This window comes from Oncorhynchus kisutch, linkage group LG2 (assembly GCF_002021735.2).
Source record: "Oncorhynchus kisutch isolate 150728-3 linkage group LG2, Okis_V2, whole genome shotgun sequence".
NCBI lineage: Eukaryota > Metazoa > Chordata > Actinopteri > Salmoniformes > Salmonidae > Oncorhynchus > Oncorhynchus kisutch.
In genome coordinates, this window is record NC_034175.2 from 7486992 (window position 1) to 7511412 (window position 24421).

A 24421-nucleotide genomic window follows, 5' to 3' on the forward strand; every position below is an offset into this window, starting at 1 on the left:
TCCTGGCTAACCCAACCCCAGCCAACAGCTCCACACCCCCCCAGCTACTTTCCCAAGCCTTCCCAGCTTCTCCTTCACCCAAATCCAGATAGCAGATGTTCTGAAAGAGCTGCAAATCCTGGACCCGTACAAATCAGCTGGGCTAGACAATCTGGACCCTCTCTTTCTAAAATTATCCACCGCCATTGTTGCAACCCCTATTACCAGTCAGTTCAACCTTTCTTTCGTATCTCCCGAGATCCCTAAAGATTGGAAAGCTGCCGCAGTCATCCCCCTCTTCAAAGGGGGTGACACTCTAGACCCAAACTGTTACAGACCTATATCCATCCTGCCCTGCCTTTCTAAAGTTTTCGAAAGCCAAGTTAATAAACAGATCACTGACCATTTCGAATTCCACCTTCTCTGCTGTGCAATCCGGTTTTCGAGCTGGTCACAGGTGCACCTCAGCCATGCTCAAGGTACTAAACGATATCATAACGCGCCATCGATAAACGACAGTACTGTGCAGCCGTCTTCATCGACCTGGCCAAGGCTTTCAGCTCTGTCAATCACCGTATTCTTATCGGCAGTCTCAACAGCCCTGGTTTCTCAAATGACTGCCTCGCCTGGTTCACCAACTACTTCTCAGACAGAGTTCAGCGTGTCAAATTGGAGGGCCTGTTGTCTGGACCTCTGGCAGTCTCTATGGGGTACCACAGGGTTCAATTCTCGGGCCGACTCTTTTCTCTGTATATATCCACAATGTCGGTCTTGCTGCGGGTGATTCCCTGATCCACCTCTACGCAGATGACACCATTCTGTATGTATCTGGCCCTTCTTTGGACACTGTGTTAACTAACCTCCAAACGAGCTGCAATGCCATAGAACACTCCTTCCATGGCCTCCAACTGCTCTTAAATGCTAGTAAAACCAAATGCATGCTTTGCAACCGTTTGCTGCCCACACCCGCCCGCCCGACTAGCATCACTACTCTGGACGGTTCTGACTTAGAATATGTGGACAACTACAAATACCTAGGTGTCTGGCTAGACTGTAAACTCTCCTTCCAGACTCACATTAAACATCTCCAATCCAAAATTAAATTAAATCTAGAATCGGCTTCCTATTTCGCAACAAAGCCTCCTTCACTCACCCCGCCAAACATACCCTCGTAAAACTGAGTTTTTGAATGGAGGTCAATGAGTGTAGAAATTGGTCAACATAAAAATGAATGGCTTATTTGCTACGTGATATTTATTTGATCGAATAGAAGTCGTGTAATGCTGAAGTGTTTAAACGTGTACTGATATAAGTAGGACACCTGACATCCTGGTAAAAAGATGGCTATGCATATTCTTGTTATGAGGCTTGTAGCGTAGCATCTCTCAGTTAAATACGGGTGGTTGACGTAAACAACCCTCGTCGAATATTCAAAAAGGATTACAATTATGAGACGCATTCACCATTCAAAAGAAAGTATAGGCGGGAGCTAGACAGCCCGCTTGGCTGATTTGTGGACATCGACTACCATTGTTCGGCCGAAGAGATATGTATCTTGTCAGTATATCTATAATCTTTGGGTATAATAATAACTGGAGACTGTGTCCAAGATTTCCGCCTGATGTTTTCAAGGTAATCTACTCACATTCGCATACACTGATTCATGGACCGTCTATATCTGGTTTATATGGACCAACATCACATAGCGCACTAGCATTCAGTGTGCACAGGGAGCAGTGACGACATCACACGTCATCCCTAAACATGGCAGACATTGGATGAATATAAAATGTTAATATTTCGGCTGTGAGTGATTAAAAAATAATCGACCTCAACAATTATTTGAATAATTAAATGTATGTTTTGTGCACAAAGGCTATGACTAAAGGCTATCACAAAGGCTATCTGACTTCTCGATGTGGTCATGTTTCGAAATGTTATTTCTGGGCCGAGCGTCAGTTAAACTGTAGTACCGAAGCTAATCTCTAGGAGCAGTCGAAACGGTGCATCTCCGTGGCCCCTTGATTCTGCCCCATTCAGAAATGGGTAGTTCTACTTGTGATCCTTGGGACGTCCCTGCCCTAACGCTAACTGTAACCTTAACCCCTACCCTTCCCTACCTTAACCATAACCCTTACCTAACCCTTTCCTTAATTAACCATTTTACATTTCAACCTCAATGGGGTAAAGTCAGAGTTGGGATGTCCCAATGAACCCGGATAGCATGGATCTTTAGCAATATCGAAGATTTTTATAACTAACCCAAGATAGATCACAGCCTGTCATTTCCAATGGGAACAAATAAGTCATAGTGGGCAGAACAAGCAAGGACGTGGGCATAGCCAAGCACAAGCTAGTGAGATCCTATTGGCCGTTCTAGCAAGTATTTGCATTTTTTCCGTTAGGGACCGCCTACTCTGTGCGGGTGTGCATACAAACATATATTTAACAGATGTTATTGTAGCGAAATACTTGTGTTCCTAGCTCCAACAGTGCAGTAACATCTAACAATTCACAACAATACACAAATCTAAAAGTAAAAGAATGGAATTAAAAAATCTATAAATATTTAACACAAGCAATGTCGGAGTGGCAAAATACAAAATATAGTAGAATAGAATAGAGTATGTACATGAGTAAACAGATGAGATGAGTAAACATTATTAAAGTGACTAGTAAGCATTTCACTGTAAGGTCTACAGGTCTACCTACACATGTTATATTCGGCGCATGCGACTAATAAAATTTGATTTAAATTAGTGTTCTATTATTAAATTTGCCAGTGATTCCATGTCTATGTATATAGGGCTGCAGCCTCGAAGGTGCAGGGTTGAGTAGCCGGGTGGTAGCTGGCTAGTTATGGCTTTTTAACAGTCTGATGGCCTTGAGATAGAAGCTGTTTTTCAGCCTCGCTGCCCTAGCTTTGGTACACCTGTACTGACTTCTCCTTCTGGATGATAGCTGGGTGAACAGGCCGTGGCTCAGGTGGTTGATGTCATATGATCTTTTTGGCCTTTGCATCCTCTGTGGCTCTATTGGGGCAGTAAGCAAATTGAAGTCGGTCTAGGATGTCAGGTAAGGTCGAGGTGATATGATCCTTAACTAGCCTCTCAATGCACTTCATGATGACAGAAGTGAGTTCTACGGGTGATAGTCATTTAGTTCAGTTACCTTTGCTTTCTTGGGTGCAGGAACAATGGTGAACATATTGAAGCAAGTGGGGACAGCAGGCTGCGATAGGGAGAGATTGAACATCTCTGTAAACACTCCAGCAACCCAATTCGCCCTTCCACTCCTTCTAAACAACTAAAATTTGTCCACTCTGTTCGTAACAGATTCTAGTTTTGGGAACAGAAAACTGTATTGAGATCAAACGTTTCGTCAATGAGAACATTGGCATAATGTTCCAAAATCCATCTCACTACATCTTCAAATTCGCCATTGGGAGTTTTCCATAGGAATAGGTGGATGACGTCAGCGCTATCGCCATCTAGTGATTTTAACGCTGTCTATGCTTCAATGAGAGGTGGCAGGCTTTCTCCCTGGGTAAAAGCGGTGGTTTGAAAATATGTTGTTGTCTTTGATACTCGTGCCCCTCTTCACAACAAACCCCCTCAATTATGGGAGTCTCGGACTAAAGTATGTAGCGAACGACAGAGCAGCGGAAGAATTTAGTGCAAGTCATCAGGCTCATTCTTATTATACTTCAGTGGCCAGGCTAGACCACTGGGCTTCTTCTCATCATATACGTTGTGAAGTGGGAATTCCTACCGGATGCTTCAGATTTATACATCCGGTAAAACATCTGGTACCTTGTTCAATGGTTTCCACTAGTTACCAAAGCCACAAAATCAATTTGGTTTCGACATAAGGTTAGCAGTGTGGTTAAGGTTTAAACACACATTTTTGAGAAATTGTAGAAATAGGTTCCGTGTGGCTCATTTGGTAGAGTATGGCGCTTGTAACGTTGTGCATTCGATTCCCATGGGGGAACGGTACAAAAATGTATGCATTCACCACGGTATATGAGTGTCTGCTAAGTGAGGTAGAATGTACAAAAGAGGCGGGGTTTATGACTTTGTGGCTGTTGTAACTAGTGACGACCTTGTTCTATCTGTGGTGGAACGTTGTGGACATAGACCAGAAAGTGCAGCGTTTTATGACGTCAGCAAAGGAAGCGAAGCTGTGTGCCATTCTATCATTGAGAATTTCAAGATACAAAGTAATTGGCCTTTGCTATGTTGTTCTCATTTACAAAGACTAGGCTACTAGCAGCTCAAAACAGTAGCTAGCTAGTTGGTTGCAACAGTAAGTAGAGTTTGCTGCCTGTAATATAACCCTATAACGAGCTATGCTTATGTCTTGAGCGGGTTAGGAGCAACATGAATGCTAATGTCATATTGAAGGGTTAGCTGACAACGTCACGATAACGATGCTTCAATGGGGCAGAACTCCTTGTGTTTTGATTCTGGATGTACAACTAGCCAACAATGACTAGAAGCTGCCGTGTGGGGAATCGTTTCATATCGTTTTATTCGTTTCTTGATAGAATGTCGTTTTTTGAGGTGTTTTAACTGTTGCCACGTCATCTATGCTATAATGGCTAAATTCCGCTAACTAGCTAACCAACAACTGTAACGATGTATTTGAGAGACAGGTTCTCATTTTGCAGCAAATGTATTTATGTATTCAATAGACATTGGAGACGAAATATAGTTTTACATGTTATCAACAATTTAAGACACCCCGGTTTGTTTTGCCCTACTTGTGTGCGCGTCGGTTTTGTTGCTAAACAACCAACCCGTTTATAGGCCAATTATTACTGGTAGGTTGACTGTTAGAAACGTATGCAGTTACGTTTATTGTTCATGCAGACCTGTGGTTTCTTCAATTACCCGATGATTGGTCAAATCAAATTGGATTGGTCATATACACATGGTTAGCAGATGTTATTGCGAGTGTAGCGAAATCTAACAAGTAATATTTAACAATTACAAAACAAAAGCCTAATACCCACACATCTAACTAAAGGAATGAAATAAGAATGTATACAAATATGGATGAGCAATGTCAGATCGGCATAGGCTAAGATGCAATAGATGTGAGATGAGTAATTCAAGATATGTAAACATTGTTAAAGTGGCATTATTAAAGTGACTAGTGTTCCATTTATTAAAATGGCCAATGATTTCAAGTCTGTATATAGGCAGCAGCCTCTCTGCCTGTGATGGCTGTTTAACAGTCTGATGGCCTTGAGATGGAAGCTGTTTTTCAGTCTCTGTCCCAGCTTTGATACGCCTGTACTGACCTCGCCTTCTGGATGATAGCGGGGTGAACAGGCAGTGGCTCGGGTGGTTCTTGTCCTTGATGATCTTTTTGGCCTTCCTGTGACTTATAATGTTGCATGGTTTATTAATATGATCACTGTTTGGTATAGCTCTCTAAGGGTGATGCTCAATAAAACCTGCTCTTTTCCCCACAGAATTCAAACGAAGAAGCACTCTAGTCAACAAGATGAAGAGCACACCTGGGGAAAAGCAACACAATAAAACCAAGCGGACTAAACACCATCCAGACCCCATCAAAACAGAGTGTGGAACACAGTCAGATGATGTTGACTGCAATAGAGAAGAAATGGACATTAGCCAATCACCCTACATTACTAAAGGGGTATGTATCAGCTCCATCCAAATCAAAGAGGAACCAACAGACTTTGAGCAGCAGGGAATGGGAGAGGAACCAAACCGTTCTGTTCCTTCCTTCCAGAAGAAGCACATCAAACATCAAAATACATCCAATCGAATGACCGGATGTAGCAAGATATCATGGAGTCCTGTGGTGACGCTAACAAGATTGTCTAATGTAAGAAGAGTTAGTGGTCTTTCCCAACATGTGACAGTAACTAGACAATAGTATTTAGACTTTTGCTTCATGCATACTGTGGTTTCTTCGTCTTTCTAATCCATAAGGTGGTGGTTAAGACTCTTCTGCGAGACACTAAAGTGTGTTTGGTGAAGGAGGAAAACCCAGACGAGACAGATGGAGGTAGGGCATAGTTCATACATCCAGTCCACCCTCAACGCTGCATTTGAAATGGATGATGGGATTACTTGAACATCATTTGAACATTAATTTACCAAACTTTGTAATTAATATTGAGCAGAGATATTTACTCAAGCATTTTTTTGTTGAATGAGGAAATGTAGGAAATCATAACTATGTTCTGTTCCCTCTCATCTTTCTCTTTCTACCTTCTTTCCACTGCTCTGTCCCTCTCCCTCAGTCTCTTCTCCTCAATTTTTTCCTTGTCCACACTGCACCATCTCCTTCACTGACTGTTACTTCCTGGAGAACCACATAAAGAACAAACACCAGAAGCAGTACCTGGCTTTGTTCAAAAGCTATGTCTCAACAAGTAAAACTGTGTATGCCCCAACACACAGCTGTTCCCACTGTAGCTACATGTTCCATACCCCACGGCAGCTACACGTCCACATCTGTCAGGCCCACCCCTCTCCCTATCTAAGGAAACTCCACCCCTGCCCCTATTGTGAACGCAGCTTCCAGTACATAGCCAGACTGCATACTCACTGCAAGGTTTGGCACAAAATGGCTGTTACTTTCATCGATGGATACCTCAGTTGCGCTGACTGTGGAAAGAGCTTCAGGAATTGCTGGGGACTAGGACCTCACCAGTGTCACAAACCTGAGGACACTAAGCCTAAGGATGGCCCTGTCTGTCTGAACATCGGCATGCCATGCTCAGAGTGTGGCAAAAGCTGCTCTAGTCCTCAGAATCTGCGCATTCACATGCGCACACACACCGGCGAGAAGCCCTACGTCTGCAAGGAGTGTGGCAAGAGCTTCTCAGAAGCCAGCAGTCATTGCAAACACATGATGATACACTCAGGGGTCAAGCCATTCAAATGCCAAGACTGCGGAAAGGATTTTGCCCGGATGTGGCACCTCCGAGTTCACATGACCGTTCACTCTGGCGAGAAGCCTTTATCCTGCCCCAAATGTGACAGGCGGTTTGCATACAGTTATTCTTTGAAGCTTCACCTGCGCACACACTCAGGGGAGAGACCTTTCAAATGTACTGTGTGTGGTAAAGACTTTGCAGACAACGGTTATCTGAAGACGCATCTGAAGATCCACAATAATGAAAGGAACTACCATTGTGGGGTTTGTGGGCTGAAGTTCATAAACAGTGCTGCGTTGAAAACCCACCAGCGCGCACACACTGGGGAGAGGCCTTTCCATTGCACAGTGTGTGACAATACATTTTTCCGACACGCACACCTGAAGAACCACCAGCGCACTCACACAGGTGAGAAACCATACACCTGTACTGAGTGCAGCAAAAGCTTCACTCAGTCTGGAGATCTCACAAAACACATACGCACCCACACTGGAGAGAAGCCGTATGAATGTTCTGTCTGCCACGGCTGCTATACCTCTTCAGGGGATCTGGGCAAACACATGAGGATCCACAATAACTCACGGCCATATCACTGCCAGGAGTGTGACAAAAGCTTCCGCATGGTCGGTCACCTTAAAACTCACATGAGGACCCACACTGGTGAGAGACCATACTCCTGCCCCCGCTGCCATCGTACTTTTGCTCGCGCCCACCACCTATCTGGTCACCTGCCTAGATGTTGCTGAATGATTCGATTATTTATATACAGTCAACTCTTTTACTCTTGTAGTTATTTAATAAAGAACAGTGATGTACAGAAGATGGTTTTGTGCCCGACTTTGTTGTGTTAATAACAATAAATGGTAATGTCAATAAAGGCCGCTATAATCTGTGAAATATGCCATGCCTGTTGTGTGGTTCTGGTGTTTGTTGTATGTTTTCCTTGAGCTGAAATAAGAGAGTCATATCACATACATTTCAGTCTCCCAGTTTTCTATTGGTAAACCATCATTGGCCTGCACTGGCTGGTGTTGATATTACAGTAAGTTGTACATTTCATATTACAATTTGAAAGCTTTTGAAGAGGATTGATTCACCAATTTAGTCTATTTGTTTCTGAAATCCAAGACCTAGGGCAACATTGTTAGTGTGGGAGTCAACCTGTCTGCCTATGGAGAATCAGGACAGTAAATAAAAGGGTATGCTCCGTCTTCTTTACAACAGGTGCTTTAGCCTTACAATAACTTACAATGACCAAAATTCGTCCTTGATTAATAAGATTAGAGTCCAGAACTGGCATAGCGACAAAAAATTGCTGATACAAAACTGATACTTTTGGCGAAAATTTATATATTTTTAAGAATACACACCAATCAACAGCCTCTATTGTTTTTGCATATAATCTAGGGGCCATTGTTTGATTGGTCAGGTACCGTGACGTTTTAACTGCAGAAAAGCAAAGCTTGTCTATTATGTTGACAAGATAGTCAAGTGACCGCTCAAGCAATGGAAATACATGTCCTCCCTCAATGAAGGAAGACAGGCGGGACCATTCTAGCCAATCAGGGGGCAGATAAACTTGGGCACAACAGGCAGTACTAAGTCGTTTTTCTCCTAGCTGCCGCAATGCCACGTGCAACCACTTATATCCGTACATTTGTAACAACCTAAACAGTACGAAACTTATATTTGATTAAAAAAAGCCTCACGGAATTCGACCCTCATAGACCTCCATTCAACAAAACATTTATCTCGCGGATATATTTTAATGAGAGTAAAGCCTCTCGCTTCGCCTCTTCCTCTGTAAGGAAACGCATAATTCTTCCGGAGTAGCGAAACTTTATTTTCTATTCGTGAGTATTTTTTACGAGAAACAAACTTGTTCTTCTCATGGTTAATATCTTTACAATCAGTATTTGGTGGGTGATATTTAGTCGTCAAGAGTAGTAAAGTCGCTTACATTATCTACAATCGAGCTAATCTTGCTAGCTAACGTTAGCCAGGCGAAGAGAGTCCATTTCTGACCCAGAAAGATATGCAACCTAGCTAACTTAACTAACCTCCCAATTATATGGTAAAAAATGTATGATGTTTTGAAATGCTCTCCTCTGCATGTTAAACCTATGATTTGCGACGGTACAGAAACTCGGTGCTACTGTCTTTGATAGTAGTATGTCCAGGTGACTGTTGTTGTCAAGGTGTCCTCACACCAATAGAACCTAGCGGTGAAACTGGGAAATGGTTCAAATCGTTTTTCCACCATACATTTTTCCCGTAGGGAATTGAAGAAACACTTAAAATAAGGGCTGTGTTTCGTGGAAGCTTACCCAGGCATGACGTTTTGATAACCATGTTTTGGACAAGGTGACCTTTATCAATATATTCAGCTCTATTTACTATCAGATCCAAAAATGGCTAATTAGAGTCCAAGTAGATATGCAAGACTACACATTTAATTTTGGAGGGGGTGAATATATTGGTAAAAGTCACCTTGTCCAAGAGAGATTCACATGGTTATCAAAACGTCACGCCAGGGTTAACCTACACGAAACAAAACCTATATATGAAGTTTCTAAAATCCCCAATGGGGAAAAATGTATGGTGGAAAAACAATTGGAACCATTTCCTTGTTTGACTGCTAGGTTTTATTGGTATTATGACTCGTACTGTGATGATAATGTTGTGCAATTAAGGTATGTCGAAAACAAAACCAGAAGTCTTGTTTACTAAGGCAGAATTGTGTTTCCACCAGCCTAGTATTTTGTTTACTCTGTAGTATCTACAGTTGAAGTCAGAAGTTTACAGACACCTTGTAAGCCAAATACATTTAAACTCAGTTTTTCACAATTCCTGACATTTAATCCTAGTAAAAATTCCCTGTCATAGGTCAGTTATGATCACCACTTTATTTTAAGAATGTGAAATGTCAGAATAACAGTAGAGTGAATTATTTCTTTCAGCTTTCATTTCTTTCATCACATTCCCAGTGGGTCAGAAGGTTATATACACTCAGTTAGTATTTGTAGCATTGTCTTTACATTGTTTAACTTTGGTCAAACTTTTCGGGTAGCCTTCCACAAGCTTCCCACAATACGTTGGGTGAATTTTGTCCCATTCCTCCTGACAGAGCTGGTGTAACCGAGTCAGGTTTGTAGGTCTCCTTGCTCGCACACGCTTTTTCAGTTCTGCCCACAGATTTTCTATAGGATTGAGGTCAGGGCTTTGTGATGGCCACTCCAATACCTTGACTTTCTTGTCCTTAAGCCATTTTGCCACAACTTTGGAAGTATGCTTGGGGTCATTGTCCATTTGGAAGACCCATTTGCGACCAAGCTTTAACTTCCTGACTGATGTCTTGAGATGTTGCTTCAATATATCCACACAATTTTCCGCCCTCATGATGCCATCTCTTTTGTGAAGTGCACTAGTTCCTACTGCAGCAAAGCACCCCCATTATTGCCAAACAGTTCTATTTTTGTTACATCAGACCAGAGGACATTTCTCCAAAAAGTACAATCTTTGTCCCCATGTGCAGTTGCAATCCGTAGTCTGGCTTTTTTTATGGCGGTTTTGGAGCATTGGCTCCTTCCTTGCTGAGCGTCCTTTCAGGTTATGTTGATATTGGACTAATTTTACTGTGGATATAGATACTTTTGTACCTGTTTCCTCCAGCATCTTCAAATCAAAGTTTATTTGTCTTGTGCACCGAATACAACAGGTGTTAGACCTTACAGTGAAATGCTTACTTACAGGCTCTGCAAAAAAGGTATTAGGTGAACAATAGGTGAGTAAAGAAGTAAAAAGACAGGCTATATACAGTAGCGAGGCTATATACAGACACTGGTTAGTCAGGCTGATTGAGGTAGTATATACATATAGATATGGTTAAAGTGACTATGCATATATGATGAACAGAGAGTAGTAGTAGCGTAAAAGAGGGGTGGGTGGCGGGACACAATGCAGATAGCCCAGTTAGCCAATGTGCGGGAGCACTGGTTGGTCGGCCCAATTGAGGTATTATGTACATGAATGTATAGTTAAAGTGACTATGCATATATGATAAACAGAGAGTAGCAGCAGCGTAAAAGAGGGGTTGGGGGGCACACAATGCAAGTAGTCCGGGTAGCCATTTGATTAACTGTTCAGGAGTCTTATGGCTTGGGGGTAAAAACGTTTGAGAATTCCTTTTGTCCTAGACTTGGTACTCCAGTACCGCTTGCCATGTAGTAGTAGAGAGAACAGACTGTATATGACTGGGGTGTCTGGGGTCTTTGACAATTTCTATGGCCTTCCTCTGACACCCCCTGGTGTAGAGGTCCTAGATGGCAGGCAGCTTAGCCCCAGTGATGTACTGGGCCGTACGCACTACCCTCTGTAGTGCCTTGCTGTCAGAGACCGAGCAATTACCGTACCAGGCAGTGAACCAACCAATGCTCTCTGTTGCAGCTGTAGAACCTTTTGAGGATCTCAGGACCCATGCCAAATATTTGTAGTTTCCTGAGGGGGAATAGACATTATCGTGCCCCCTTCACGGCTGTCCTGGTGTGTTTGGACCATTCTAGTTTGTTGTTGATGTGGACACCAAGGAACTTGAAGCTCTCAACCTGCTCCACTACAGCCCCGTCGATGAGAATGGGGGCGTGCTCGGTCCTCCTCTTCCTGTAGTCCACAATCATCTCCTTTGTCTTGGTTACGTTGAGGGATAGGTTGTTATTCTGGCACCACCCAGCCAGGTCTCTGACCTCCTCCCTATAGGCTGTCTCGTCGTTGTCTGTGATCAGGCCTACTACTGTTGTGTCATCTGCAAACTTAATGATGGTGTTGGAGTCATGCCTGGCCATGCAGTCGTGGGTGAACAGGGTGTACAGGAGGGGACTGAGCACGCACCCCTGGGGAGCTCCAGTTTTGAGGATCAGCATGGCAGATGTGTTGCTACCTACCCTCACCACCTGGGGGTGGCCTGTCAGGAAGTCCAGGATCCAGTTGCAGAGGGAGGTGTTTAGTCCCAGGATCCTTAGTTTAGTGATGAGCTTTGAGGGTACTATGGTGTTGAATGCTGAGCTGTAGTCAATGAATAGCATTCTCACATAAGTGTTCCTTTTGTCCTTGTGGGAAAGGGCAGTGTGGAGTGCAATAGAGAGCATCATCTGTGGATCTGTTTGGGCGGTATGCAAATTGGAGTGGGTCTAGGGTTTCTGGGATAATCGTGTTGATGTGAGCCATTACCAACCTTTTGAAGCACTCCATGGCTACGGATGTGAGTGCTACGGGTAGTCATTTAGGCAGGTTGCCTTTGTGTTCTTGGGCACATGGACTATGGTGGTCTGCTTGAAATATGTTGGTATTACAGACTCAATCAGGGATATGTTGAAAATGTAAGTGAAGACACCTGCCAGTTGGTCAGCACATGCACGGAGCACACGTCCTGGTAATCCGTCTGGCCCCGCAGCCTTGTGTTTCAACCTGTTTAAAGGTCTTACTCACGTCGGCTACGGAGAGCGTGGTCACACAGTCGTCAGGAACAGCTGATGCTCTCATGCATGCCTCAGTGTTGCTTGCCTTGAAACAAGCATAGAAGTGATTTAGCTCGTCTGGTAGGCTCGTGTCACTGGGCAGCTCGCGTCTGTACTTCCCTTTTGTAGTATGTAATAGTTTGCAAGCCCTGCCACACAAGATGAGCGTCGGAGCGTCAATCTTAGCCCTGTATTGATGCTTTGCCTGTTTGATGGTTCATCGCAGGGCATAGTAGGATTTCTTGTAAGCTTCCAGGTTAGAGTCCCACACCTTGAAAGCGGCAGCTCTACCCTTCAGCTCAGCGAGAATGTTGCCTGTTATCCATGGCTTCTGGTTCGGGTATGTACAGTGAGGGGGGGAAAAGTATTTGATCCCCTGCTGATTTTGTACATTTGCCCACTGACAAAGAAATGATCAGTCTATAATTGTAATGGTAGGTTTATTTGAACAGTGAGAGACAGAATAACAACAAAAAATCCAGAAAAACGCATGTCAAAAATGTTATCAATTGATTTGCATTTTAATGAGGGAATTAAGTATTTGACCCCCTCTCAATCAGAAAGATTTTTATACAGGGAACGAGCTGAGATTAGGAGCACACTCTTAAAGGGAGTGCTCCTAATCTCAGTTTGTTACCTGTATAAAAGACACCTGTCCACAGAAGTAATCAATCAATCAGATTCCAAACTCTCCACCATTTTCAAGACCAAAGCGCTCTCCAATGATGTCAGGGACAAGATTGTAGACCTACACAAGGCTGGAATGGGCTACAAGACCATCACCAAGCAACTTGGTGAGAAGGTGACAACAGTTGGTGCGATTGTTTGCAAATGGAAGAAACACAAAAGAACTGTCAATCTCCCTCGGCCTGGGGCTCCATATGCAATATCTCACCTCGTGGAGTTGCAATGATCATGAGAACGGTATGGAATCAGCCCAGAACTACTCGGGAGGATCTTGTCAATGATCTCAAGGCAGCTGGGACCATAGTCACCAAGAAAACAATTGGTAACACACTACGCCGTGAAGGACTGAAATCCTGCAAAGCCCCCAAGGTCACCCTGCTCAAGAAAGCACATATACATGCCCGTCTGAAGTTTGCCAATGAACATCTGAATGATCCAGAAGACAACTGGGTGAAAGTGTTGTGGTCAGATGAGACCAAAATGGAGCTCTTTGGCCTCAACTCTCTGTGTTTGGCGGAGGTGGAATGCTGCCTATGACCCCAAGAACACCATCCCCACCGTCAAACATGGAGGTGGAAACATCATGATTTGGGGGTGTTTTTCTGCTAAAGGAACAGGACAACTTCACCGCATCAAAGGGATGATGGACGGGGCCATGTACCGTCAAATCTTGGGTGAGAACCTCCTTTCCTCAGCCAGAGCATTGAAAATGGGTCGTGGATGGGTATTCCAGCATGACAATGACCCAAAACACATGGCCAAGGCAACAAAGGAGTGGCTCAAGAAGAAGCACATTAAGGTCCTGGAGTGGCCTAGCCAGTCTCCAGACCTTAATCCCATAGATAATCTGTGGAGGGAGCTGAAGGTTCAAGTTGCCAAACGTCAGTCTCGAAACCTTAATGACTTGGAGAAGATCCCTCCTGAGATGTGTGCAAACCTGGTGGCCAACTACAAGAAACGTCTGACTTCTGCGATTGCCAACCAGGGTTTTGCCTCCAAGTGCTAAGTCATGTTCTGCAGAGGGGTCAAATACAGTGGGGCAAAAAAGTATTTAGTCAGCCACCAATTGTGCAAGTTCTCCCACTTAAAAAGATGAGAGGCCTGTAATTTTCATCATAGGTACACTTTCATTCTGCAAAACAGTCCTGTAGTTTAGCATCTGCTTCATCTGACCATTTTTGAATAGACCAAGTCACTGGTGCTTCCTGCTTTAATTTCTACTTGTAAGCAGGAATTAGGAGGATAGAGTTGTGGTCGGATTTACCAAATGGAGGGCGAGGGAGAGCTTTGTACGCGTCTCTGGGTGTGGAGTACAGGTGATCTAGAATTATTTCCCCTCTGGATGCACCTTTAACATGTTGATAGAAATTTGGTAGAACTGATTTGTTTCCCTGCATTAAAGTCCCCAGCCACTAGGAGCACCTCCTCTGGGTGAGCAGTTTCCTGTTTGCTTATTTCCTTATACAGCTGACTGAGTGCGGTCTTAGTGCCAGCATCCGTCTGTGGTGGTAAATAAACAGCCACGAATAGTAGAGCTGAACTCTCTTGGTAACTAGTGTGGCCTGCAATTTATCACAATATACTCTACTTCAGGTGAGAAAAATCTAGATACTTCCTTAGATTTTGTGCACCAGCTGTTATTTACAAACATAGGAGTTTACAGTTTTTTGACAGAACGCATCTCCTTCCTGAGCGGTGTGACAACTGCGTGGTCCCATGGTGTTTATACTTGCGTACTATTGTTTGTTCAGATGAACGTAGTACCTTCAGGCGTTTGGAAATTGCTCCCAAGAATGAACCAGACTTGTGGAGGTCCACAATTTTATTTCTGGGGTCTTGGCTGATTTCTTTTGATTTTTCCCATGATGTCAAGCAAAGAGGCACTGAGTTTGAAGGTAAGGCCTTGAAATACATCCACAGGTACACCTCCAATTGACTCAAATGATGTCAATGAACCTTTCAGGAGCTTCTAAAGCCATAATTTTCTGGAATTTTCCAAGTTGTTTAAAGGCACAGTCAACTCAGTGTATGTAAACTTCTGACCCACTGAAATTGTGATACAGTGAAATAATCTGTCTGTAAACAATTGTTTGAAAAATTACTTGTGTCATGCACAAAGTAGATGTCCTAACCGACTTGCCAAAACTATAGTTTGCCACAAGAAATTTGTGGAGTGGTTGAAAAACAATAGTTAATGACTCCAACTAAGTGTATGTAAACTTCCGACTTCAACTGTATCTTGCTAGCCCTTGACCATGACTCTCAGTTCAGCTATATATATATATATATAATATACACACATATATATAATATACACACACACACACACACACAGAGTGCCTTCAGAAAGTATTCATACCCCTTAACTTATTCCACATTTATTGTGTTACAGCCTGAATTCAAAATGGATTAAATATATGTTTTCCCTCACCCATCTACACACAGTACCTTAGAATGACAAAGTGAAAATGTGTTTTTAGAAATGTTTGTAAATGTATTGAAAATTAACAACAGAAATATAATTTACATAAATATTCACTTCCCTGAGTAAATAGTTTATAGAAGCACCTTTGGCTGTGATTACAGTCATTTTTGGTAAGTCTCTGAGCTTTGCATACCTGGATTGTACAATATTTTGCCATTATTCTTAAAGGTTTTCAAACTCTGTCATGTTGATTGGTTATCATTGTTAGACAGCCATTTTCAAGCCTTGCCATAGATTTTCAAAACTAACTAGGCCACTCCGGAACATTCAATGTCGTCTTGGTAGGAAACTCCAGTGTAGATTAGGCCTTGTGTTTTAGGTTATTGTCCCGCTGAAAGATACATTTGGCTCCTAATGTCTGTTAGAAACCAGGTTCTCCTCCAGGATTTTGCCTGTGCTTATAGCTGTATTATGTTTATAATCCCCCCAAAATTCCCTACTCCTTGCAGATGACAAGCATGCCCATAACATGAGCAGCCACCACCATGCTTGAAAATATGAGGAGTGGTACTCAGCGATGTTGGATATGTCCCAAACATAAACTCAGGAGAAAAAAAACGTCCTCTCACTGTCAACTGTGTTTATTTCAGCGAACTTAACATGTGTAAATATTTGTATGAACATAAGATTCAACAACTGAGACGTAAACTGAACATGTGCCACAGACATGTGACTAACAGACATTGAATAATGTGTCTCTGAACAAAGTGGCGGGTCAAAATCAAAAGTAACAGTCAGTATCTGGTGTGGACACCAACTGCATTAAGTACTGCAGTGCATCCTCATGGACTGCACCAAATTTGCCAGTTCTTGCTGTGAGATGTTACCCCACTCTTCCACCAAGGCACCTGCAAGTTCCCTGACATTTCTGGGTGGAATGGCCCTAGGCCTCACTCCAATCCAACAGGTCCCAGAAGTGCTCAATGGGATTGAGATCCGGGCTCTTCGCAACATTGTTGCCGGTGATGTCTGGTGAGGACCTGCTTTACAACAGGCCTACAAGCCCTCAGTCCAGCCTCTCTCAGGCTATTGCGGTTGCGGACAATCTGAGCACTGATGGAGGGATTGTGTGTTCCTGGTGTAACTCGGGCAGTTGTTGTTGCCATCCTGTATCTGTCCCCCAGGTGTGATGTTCGGATGTACGGATCCTGTGCAGGTGTTGTTATACGTGGTCTGCCACTGCGAGGACGTTCAGCTGCCCATCCTGTCTCCCTGTTGCGCTGTCTTAGGCGTCTCACAGTACGGACATGGCAATTTATTGCCCTGGCAACATCTGCAGTCCTCATGCCTCCTTGCAACATGCCTAAGGCACGTTCACGCAGATGAGCAGGGACCCTGGGCATCTTTTTTTTTTGTGTTTATCAGAGTCAGTAGAAAGGCCTCTTTTTAGTGTCCTAAGTTTTCATAACTGTGACCTTAATTGTCTGTAAGCTGTTAGTGTCTTAACGACCGTTCCACAGGTGCATGTTCATTAATTGTTTATGGTTAATTGAAAAAGCATGGGAATCAGTGTTTGAACCGTTTACAATGAAGATCTGTGAATTTATTTGGATTTTTACGAATTATCTTTGAAAGACAGGGTCCTGAAAAAGGGATGTTTCTTTTTTTGCTGAGTTTATAATGCTTTCTATTCAGGACAAAAAGTATATTTCTTTGTCATATTTTTTGCAGTATTACTTAAGTATTACTTGCAAACAGGGTGCATGTTTTGGAATATTTTTAATCTGTACAGGCTTCCTTTCACTCTGTCATTTAGGTTAGTATTGTAGAGTAACTACAATGTTGTTGATCCATCCATTAAACTCAGTAGCTGTTTTAAAGTCATTGGCCTCATGGTGAAATCCCTGAGCAGCTTCCTTCCTCTCTGGCAACTGAGTTTGAAAGGACGCCTGAATCTTTGTATTGATACACCTTCCAAAGCCTAATTAATAACTTCACCATGCTCAAAGGGATATTCAGCATCTGCCATTTTAAATTTTTAATTACACCTACCAATTGGTGCCCTTCTTTGCGAGGCATTGGAAAACCTTGCTGGTCGTTGTGGTTGAATCTGTGCTTGAAATTCATTACTCGATTGAGGGACCTTACAGGCAACTGTATGTGTGGGGTACAGAGATGGAGTAGTTATTCAAAAATCATGTTAACTACTATTATTGAACACAGAAAGAGTCCATGCAACTTATGTGATTTGTTAAGCATATTTTTACTCTTAAACTTATTTAGGCTTGCAATAACAAAGGGGTTGAATATTTATTGACTCAAGACACTTCAGCTTTTTTTTATTAATAATTTAAATCTACAAAACAAAATCCACTTTGACATTATGGGGTAGTGTGTGTAGATTGACACAATCTCAATTGAATCAATAAAAAATGTAGTCTGTAACACAACAATGTGGCATAGGTAAAGGAGTGTGAGTACTTTCTGAATGCACTGTGTATGACTCTGCATTATACAAAAATAGTCATTTGACTAAGGTGTCTTCTGTAGTGGGTAGTTTTTGTTAAGAGCAGTGATGCTCGGCCTGAACATTTTGACACGCATCACTTGCGGTACGGTTTTGGAAGCATAAGGACCTTTCATATTGGCGAGAAATAATTTTTTAAAAACAGGTTAAATTGATACACACCTTTTTATAGGGTTAGGGTTCCCCACACGGCCTTATTTCCATGTTACAGCGCTTGTTTACGAAAGACAGTCGACTACCTGTGCTAATTAGCTTACAGTAAGTGTATATTTTGCATTTGTGAAATTATTTTGATGTGAGATGAAAGTAGAGGGATTTATGTTTCTAGAACCGTACTGCAATTTAAGAATCAATTCACATTTGAGTATTTGACTGTTTTGAATTCCAGAGCCAATTCACCCTTTAAACAACATGTAAGGTCCATGGACTAAAGAGTAACGTTGCTAGCTATTTATTCACCCATGGATTAGCTATGTAAAAATTCATGTTGTAACCAAATGCTCTCCTTAGTATGTACCAGCCTGTTTGTTTTACTTTGTGGTGTTGGATAAGATGATTGTCATGCTGATTCCTAACCTGGTATCTCTGCAAGGGTGATGTTTATTCAAATCAAGTATTTTTTTTCCACAGAATGCAAATGAAGAGGAAGGTGTAGACAATAACCAATCGACAAGATTAAGATCAAACCTGGGAAAAAGCAACGCAATAAAACCAAGATGACTAGAAGTCATCGTGACCACATCAAAACGGATTGTGAAACACAGTCAGATGATGTTGACTCCAGTAGAGAAGATTCAGACATTGGCCAAGCCCACTCTCTCAGCAGTAATGGGTTTACTTTCAACATCATCCAAATCAAAGAGGAGGAAACAGACTTTGATGTGCATGAAACAAGTGAGGAACATAACGGAATCAGATCAAATTATCACTTGGATTCTATAGCACTCCACCAGGATTCTTTAACCATCAAAACCAAGACTGAAACAGATTCTGTTTACATTAGCCAGGGAACGACAGAAATTAAGACTGAGCATGATTCTGAAATCAGAGTGGTTAAGACAGAAACTCAAGTGTATGCCCCCTCACACAGCTGCCCCCACTGCAGTTGCATGTTCCACACACCACAGCAGCTACTTGTCCACACCTGCCAGGTTGCGAATTCTGACAACATTGTCGATTTTTTGTTGAAGACCCAGTTTAATTCTTTGGAGTCCACAGAAAAGGTGCGAATTAAAACAGAGGGTCGACCTCTGCCTGAAATCAAGTACATAAGGAAGGATGACAAAGTGAGGAGGGCGTTCAATACCAACTGGTATAAAAAGTATCAATGGCTAACAGGTAGTCTTTCATCAAGCCGCTTGTATTGCTGGCCTTGTCTGCTCTTTGGAACGTTTGAGCCTTGGGCTAAAGGGGGGTTCAGTGACCTAAAGAACATTGACCGTTCAGCTAAACGGCATGACGAAAGCCGGGAGCATCTCAACTCCTACGCGAAACTCAAGCTTTTGGGACAGCCGAGTCATTGTGCTAATCACTCACTCAATGAAGGCCTGCGTATTCAAGCTGCGCAACACAACGAAAAGGTCAGAAGAAACAGGGATGTTCTCAAACGCCTCATTGATAGCATTGCATTCTTAGGCATGCAAGAGTTGGCTTTTAGGGGGCACGATGAGACGGAAAGTTCCGCTAACAAAGGCAACTTCAGGGAATTGGCAGAGGTAATCGCGCGGTATGATGCTTTACTTGCTCAGCATATGGAATCTTCAACTGTGTTCACTGGAATGTCAAGAACTATTCAGAATGACTTGATAACTGCTATCGCATCATCAATTAGAAGTGAGATTAAAAGCGAGGTTGACGCTGCTCCATTTTTCTCATGGCAAATGGATGAAACTACAGACCATTCGCAGTTGTCTGTCATTGTCAGGTATGTGGATGATCGGGGGTGTGTCCAGGAGCGTTTCTTGGGCTACTTTGATGTGTCAGCTGGGCGAGATGCACAGTCTGTGTTTGATCTAGTGAATTCGGAGATGTCAGAGTTTAACTTTGTGGAGAAACTAGTCGCTCAAACATATGATGGCGCTGCTGTAATGGCTTCTGATTTAAATGGTCTGCAAGCAAAAGTAAGAGCTGTAGCTCCGAGGGCCACCTTTGTGCATTGCTATGCACATCCCCTCAACTCCGTATTAAGCCAGAGCGTGAAGTCTATGCCCAAGACCAAGGTTTTCTTTGCCACACTGGGTGGCTTCGCAACTTTTTTTTGTAAGTCCACCAATAGAATGCTGCTAGAAAAGGCCGATTGTGCAAGTTTGCCCAAAAACGCACCAACACATTGGAATTTCACGTCCAGAGTCGTTAACACGGTGGCAAAAAACTTTGAGCATCTGTTGGACACATTCACAAGTATCACAGAGCATCCTAACATGGATGATGACACGATTTTTGACGCAAATGGGTTCAAGACACAGCTGGAAGATTTTCATTTTATTTTTTTACTTCTCACTTTTGAATATATATTTGCTTGCACAGATGTGGTTTTTGACAGTGTGCAACAGAATGCCATGGATGTAGAATTTTGTAAGAGGAGGATTGAGAATCTTTTACTCAAGATAGAGGAGCACAAATCTGAAGAAGAATTTAGTGCTATATATCAGAAGGCTTCGAACATGACAGATGATCCAGAGTTGATGCACAGAAGGAAGCGGAGGCAGGGCACTCAGGATGTACTGCAGACGTACAAATCACTGTACGATTCAATCCATGACAACATCAAGACACAAATAGCGCAGAGGTTCCAAAGCCTGGACAGCAGGAGATACATGGAGTTGTTAGATGATGAGAAATTTGAGTCATTCCGGAGTGAATTCCCTGCAAATGCAATGGAAAGCCTGTCCCAGAGCTATGGATGTTTTTTTAACATGGAAAAACTGAAAAATGAGCTGCAAGTGTTCTACTGTGGTGAGGAGCTTCAAGGGAACAGTCGGAAACTGTGTGACAGAATCTTGCATTTCAAGGGGTGTGGATTGAATGAAGTGATGCCTGAGGTGTACCGGCTCATGTGCCTAGTTGCAACTATAGGGGCAACGTCAGCGGGCGTGGAGAGCAGATTCTCTCGTCTGAAGAGGCTGAAAAGCTACACAAAGAACACCATGGGACAAGAGCGACTCAAGAACCTGGCAATCCTATCCATAGAAAGGAGAATTCTTAAATCATTGCAGAAGAATCCTCACTGGTATGAGAGGGTCATTGACCAGTTTGCCAACCAGACTATGAGAAGAATGGACTTTATATTCAAGGTAACATTAAATTAAACATTGTTTTTAAATTGTGCTCTTTTTTTATTGCATCCATATGTGTAATAGATTGTATATTTCTGTAAATAGTTTTCTTTTCGGCCCAACTGTGTTTTGAATTGGTTTGTTTCCAACAGTGATTGAGACCGGATGGTGGAAACTCCCTGAAATACTGAGAGGGAGTAAAAGGTCCCATGATGCCAGTAATGTATTAAAAGCAGCGTGTAGCTCCTGTTTGTAAGCATGTGCACATGTCCAGATCCTCTCATTCTTCCTCTGGAGACCTTAACCCTTCTCATGCACTGCAGTCAGCGTTGACTAAAGCTGTCAGTGTCATCGAAAGATGTCAAACAAACTGACCGCTGCTGCTGCTACTAAAGAACATTCAAACTTAAACTATTTTGCTGAATGCCTGTTTTCCTTTTCTAGTTTATATGCCTTTTGGACTCTGCACCCAAAGACTTATTTGAACTGTTGAGTTGAGCATGCCAATTCTTGTTTTTGTGTTGTATTTTATAGTTATTATGGATCCCCATTAGCTACTCTTCCTGGAGTCCAGCAAAATTAAGGCAGTTATAACATTTTTGTAGTTGATTAACAAGGGAAAAGTGATGTACAGATGATGGTTGTATATGCCTGACTTACTGCCAGGGGATGACAAAAGTAACAATGATTGCTGTGAATAAAGTATGTGAAAGAGGACACGTTTGGTAATTGCACATTAGACATGACTTTAAAATCAATTATACAGTAATCACTTAAACAGCCTGTCATAACTGATTTGTGTCAGTCCATATGTCATCAATGGCCTGCACTGGTTTTGATATTGCACCATGTCTCAGTTGCTAATAATAATACACATTCATGCTATTGAAGATGATTGGGCCAAGCATGCAGGCCAGATTGTCATTCCCACATCTTAACAGTGATGGTCTCTACCAATTAGATTAGGGTTCCTATGCTATTTTCTCCATTCCAGCCATTACAATGAGCACGTCCTCCAATAGCTCCTCCCACCAGCCTCCGCTGTAGTTTAGATATTGGTTACAATAACCGTCATCTTGCTAATTCAATGGACACATTTAATCTTTCACAACACTATTACAGTAAGTACTGCTTTGATAAAGCTATAAAATGAGAAGGATGCAACTGATACCAAAAGATACACCAAAAGTATGTGCTCACCCCTTCAAATGAGTGGATTTAACTATTTCAGCCACACCCATTGCTGACAGGTGTATAAATATCGAGCACACAGCCATGCAATCTCCATAGACAAACATTGGTAGTACAATGGCCCGAACTGAAGAGCTCAGTGACTTTCAACGTGGCACCATCATAGAATGTCACCTTTCCAACAAGTCAGTTTGTCAAATTTCTGTCCTGCTAGAGTTGCCCCGGTCAACTAAGGGCTGTTATTGTGAAGTGGAAACGTCTAGGAGCCACCGCAAAGTGGTAGGCCACACAAGCTCACAGAACGGGACTGCTGAGTGCTGAAGCACGTAGTGCGTAAAAATCGCCTATCCTCTGTTGCAACACTCATTACCGAGTTACAAACTGCCTCTGGAAGCAACCTCGGCACAATAACTGTCGGGAGCTTCATGAAATTGGTTTCCATGGCCTAACAGCCTGGAGTGGTGTAAAGCTCGTCGCCATTGGACTCTGAAGCAGTGGATATGCGTTCACTGGAGTGATGAATCACGCTGGCAGTCCGATCAACGAATCTGGTTTTGGCGGATGCCAAGAGAACACTACCTGCCCGAATGCATAGTGCCAACTTTAAGGTTTGGTGGAGGAGGAATAATGGCCTAGGGCTGTTTTTCATTGTTTGTGCTAGGCCCTCTAGTTCCAGTGAAGGGAAAGCTTAATGCTACTGCATACAATGACATTCTAGACAATTGTGTGCTTCTAACTTCGTGACAACAGTTTGGGGAAGGCCCTTTCCTTTTTTAGCATGACAATGCCCCCGTGCACAAAGCGAGGTCCAAACATAAATTATTTGTCGAGACCGGTGTGGAAGAACTTGACTTGCCTGCACAGAGTCCTGACCTCAACCCCATTGAAGACCTTTGGGATGAATTGGAACGCCAACTGCGAGCCAGGCCTAATCGCCCAACATCAGTGCCGACCTCACTAATGCTCTTGTGGCTGAATGGAAGCAAGTCCCTGCAGCAATGTTTCAACATCTAGTGAGTGGGAAGGCACCAGAAGAGTGGGAAGGCATTCCACTAGATGTTGCTCTTATAGCAGCAAAAGGGGAACCAACTCCATATTAATGCCCATGATTTTGGAATGAGATGTTTAACGAGCAGATGTCCACATACTTTTTTGTAGTGTACTTTTAACTGTTTCATTACTGTGCTGATAACATATAGATAGATAGAAGACTCATGTTTGTATATGTGCTATTACAGCAAATGTTTTTTTATAACTAACCCAAGATAGACCAGAGCCTGTCGTTTCCAATGGGAGCAAATTCATCATAGTGGGCAGAACAAGCAAGGAGGTGGGCAGAGCTAAGTGCGAGCTAGTGAGATCCTATTGGCACATTCTAGCATTTATTTGCATATTTCCATTAGGGAACGCCTACCTTGTGAAGTGTGCGTGTGTAATAACTCAATTTGCCCTTGCACTCCTAAACAACACAATTTTTGAAAAACTTTGGCAAAGGGTCAAGTCTACAAAATGCAGTCCACTGTTACGGATTCTAGTTTTGGAAACAGAAAACTGTATGGAGATAAAATGTTTAATTGATTAGAACATTTGCAGAATGTTGGACAATATCCATCTCGCTCCATCTTCTCCTACTGCTGGCCACTGGTCTTCATCTCTTCACCATATTTTGCAGTGCGTAGAAACGCCAACCGGATGCTTCACGTTTACATCCAGTAAAATATCTGGCTCATTGCTCTATCTGTGATTATAGTGTCTGTGACAGCATGGGCAGCGACATTGTGGTAATCTCCATTTTGAGGTGGTCAATTTTCTTCTTCACAATTGGCTGATCCCTCCTGATGGCCTGGTTGGACATGACTGCAACAGGGTCTCCAGGAGTGATCAGCCAATGAAGTTGTAAAT

General features: G+C 42.8%; 2 protein-coding genes across 4 annotated transcripts; both read left to right on the plus strand.

Moving 5' to 3' along the window:
* The first annotated feature begins 4113 nt into the window (after positions 1-4113).
* LOC109901545 (gastrula zinc finger protein XlCGF57.1) lies at positions 4114-7802 on the plus strand. Of its 3 annotated transcripts, XM_020497557.2 has the most exons (5): positions 4114-4287; positions 5462-5649; positions 5746-5841; positions 5949-6024; positions 6263-7802. In XM_020497557.2, exons 2-5 carry the CDS (start codon positions 5494-5496, stop codon positions 7645-7647), a joined length of 1713 nt encoding a protein of 570 aa, XP_020353146.2. In that variant the 5' UTR covers positions 4114-4287; positions 5462-5493; the 3' UTR covers positions 7648-7802. The 3 variants fall into 3 exon arrangements, with proteins under 3 accessions (XP_020353146.2, XP_020353136.2, XP_020353141.2); XM_020497547.2 differs by having other exon boundaries at positions 4115-4287; positions 5462-5841; XM_020497552.2 differs by lacking the exon at positions 4114-4287 and adding an exon at positions 4351-4804 and having other exon boundaries at positions 5462-5841.
* Positions 7803-8501: 699 nt separating this feature from the next.
* On the plus strand, positions 8502-22045 carry LOC109906589 (zinc finger MYM-type protein 1). Its single transcript, XM_020504364.2, has 3 exons — positions 8502-8754; positions 18684-21346; positions 21481-22045. The coding sequence occupies exons 2-3, from the start codon at positions 18770-18772 to the stop codon at positions 21481-21483; spliced, it is 2580 nt and encodes an 859-aa protein (XP_020359953.2). The 5' UTR covers positions 8502-8754; positions 18684-18769; the 3' UTR covers positions 21484-22045.
* Positions 22046-24421: the final 2376 nt, after the last annotated feature.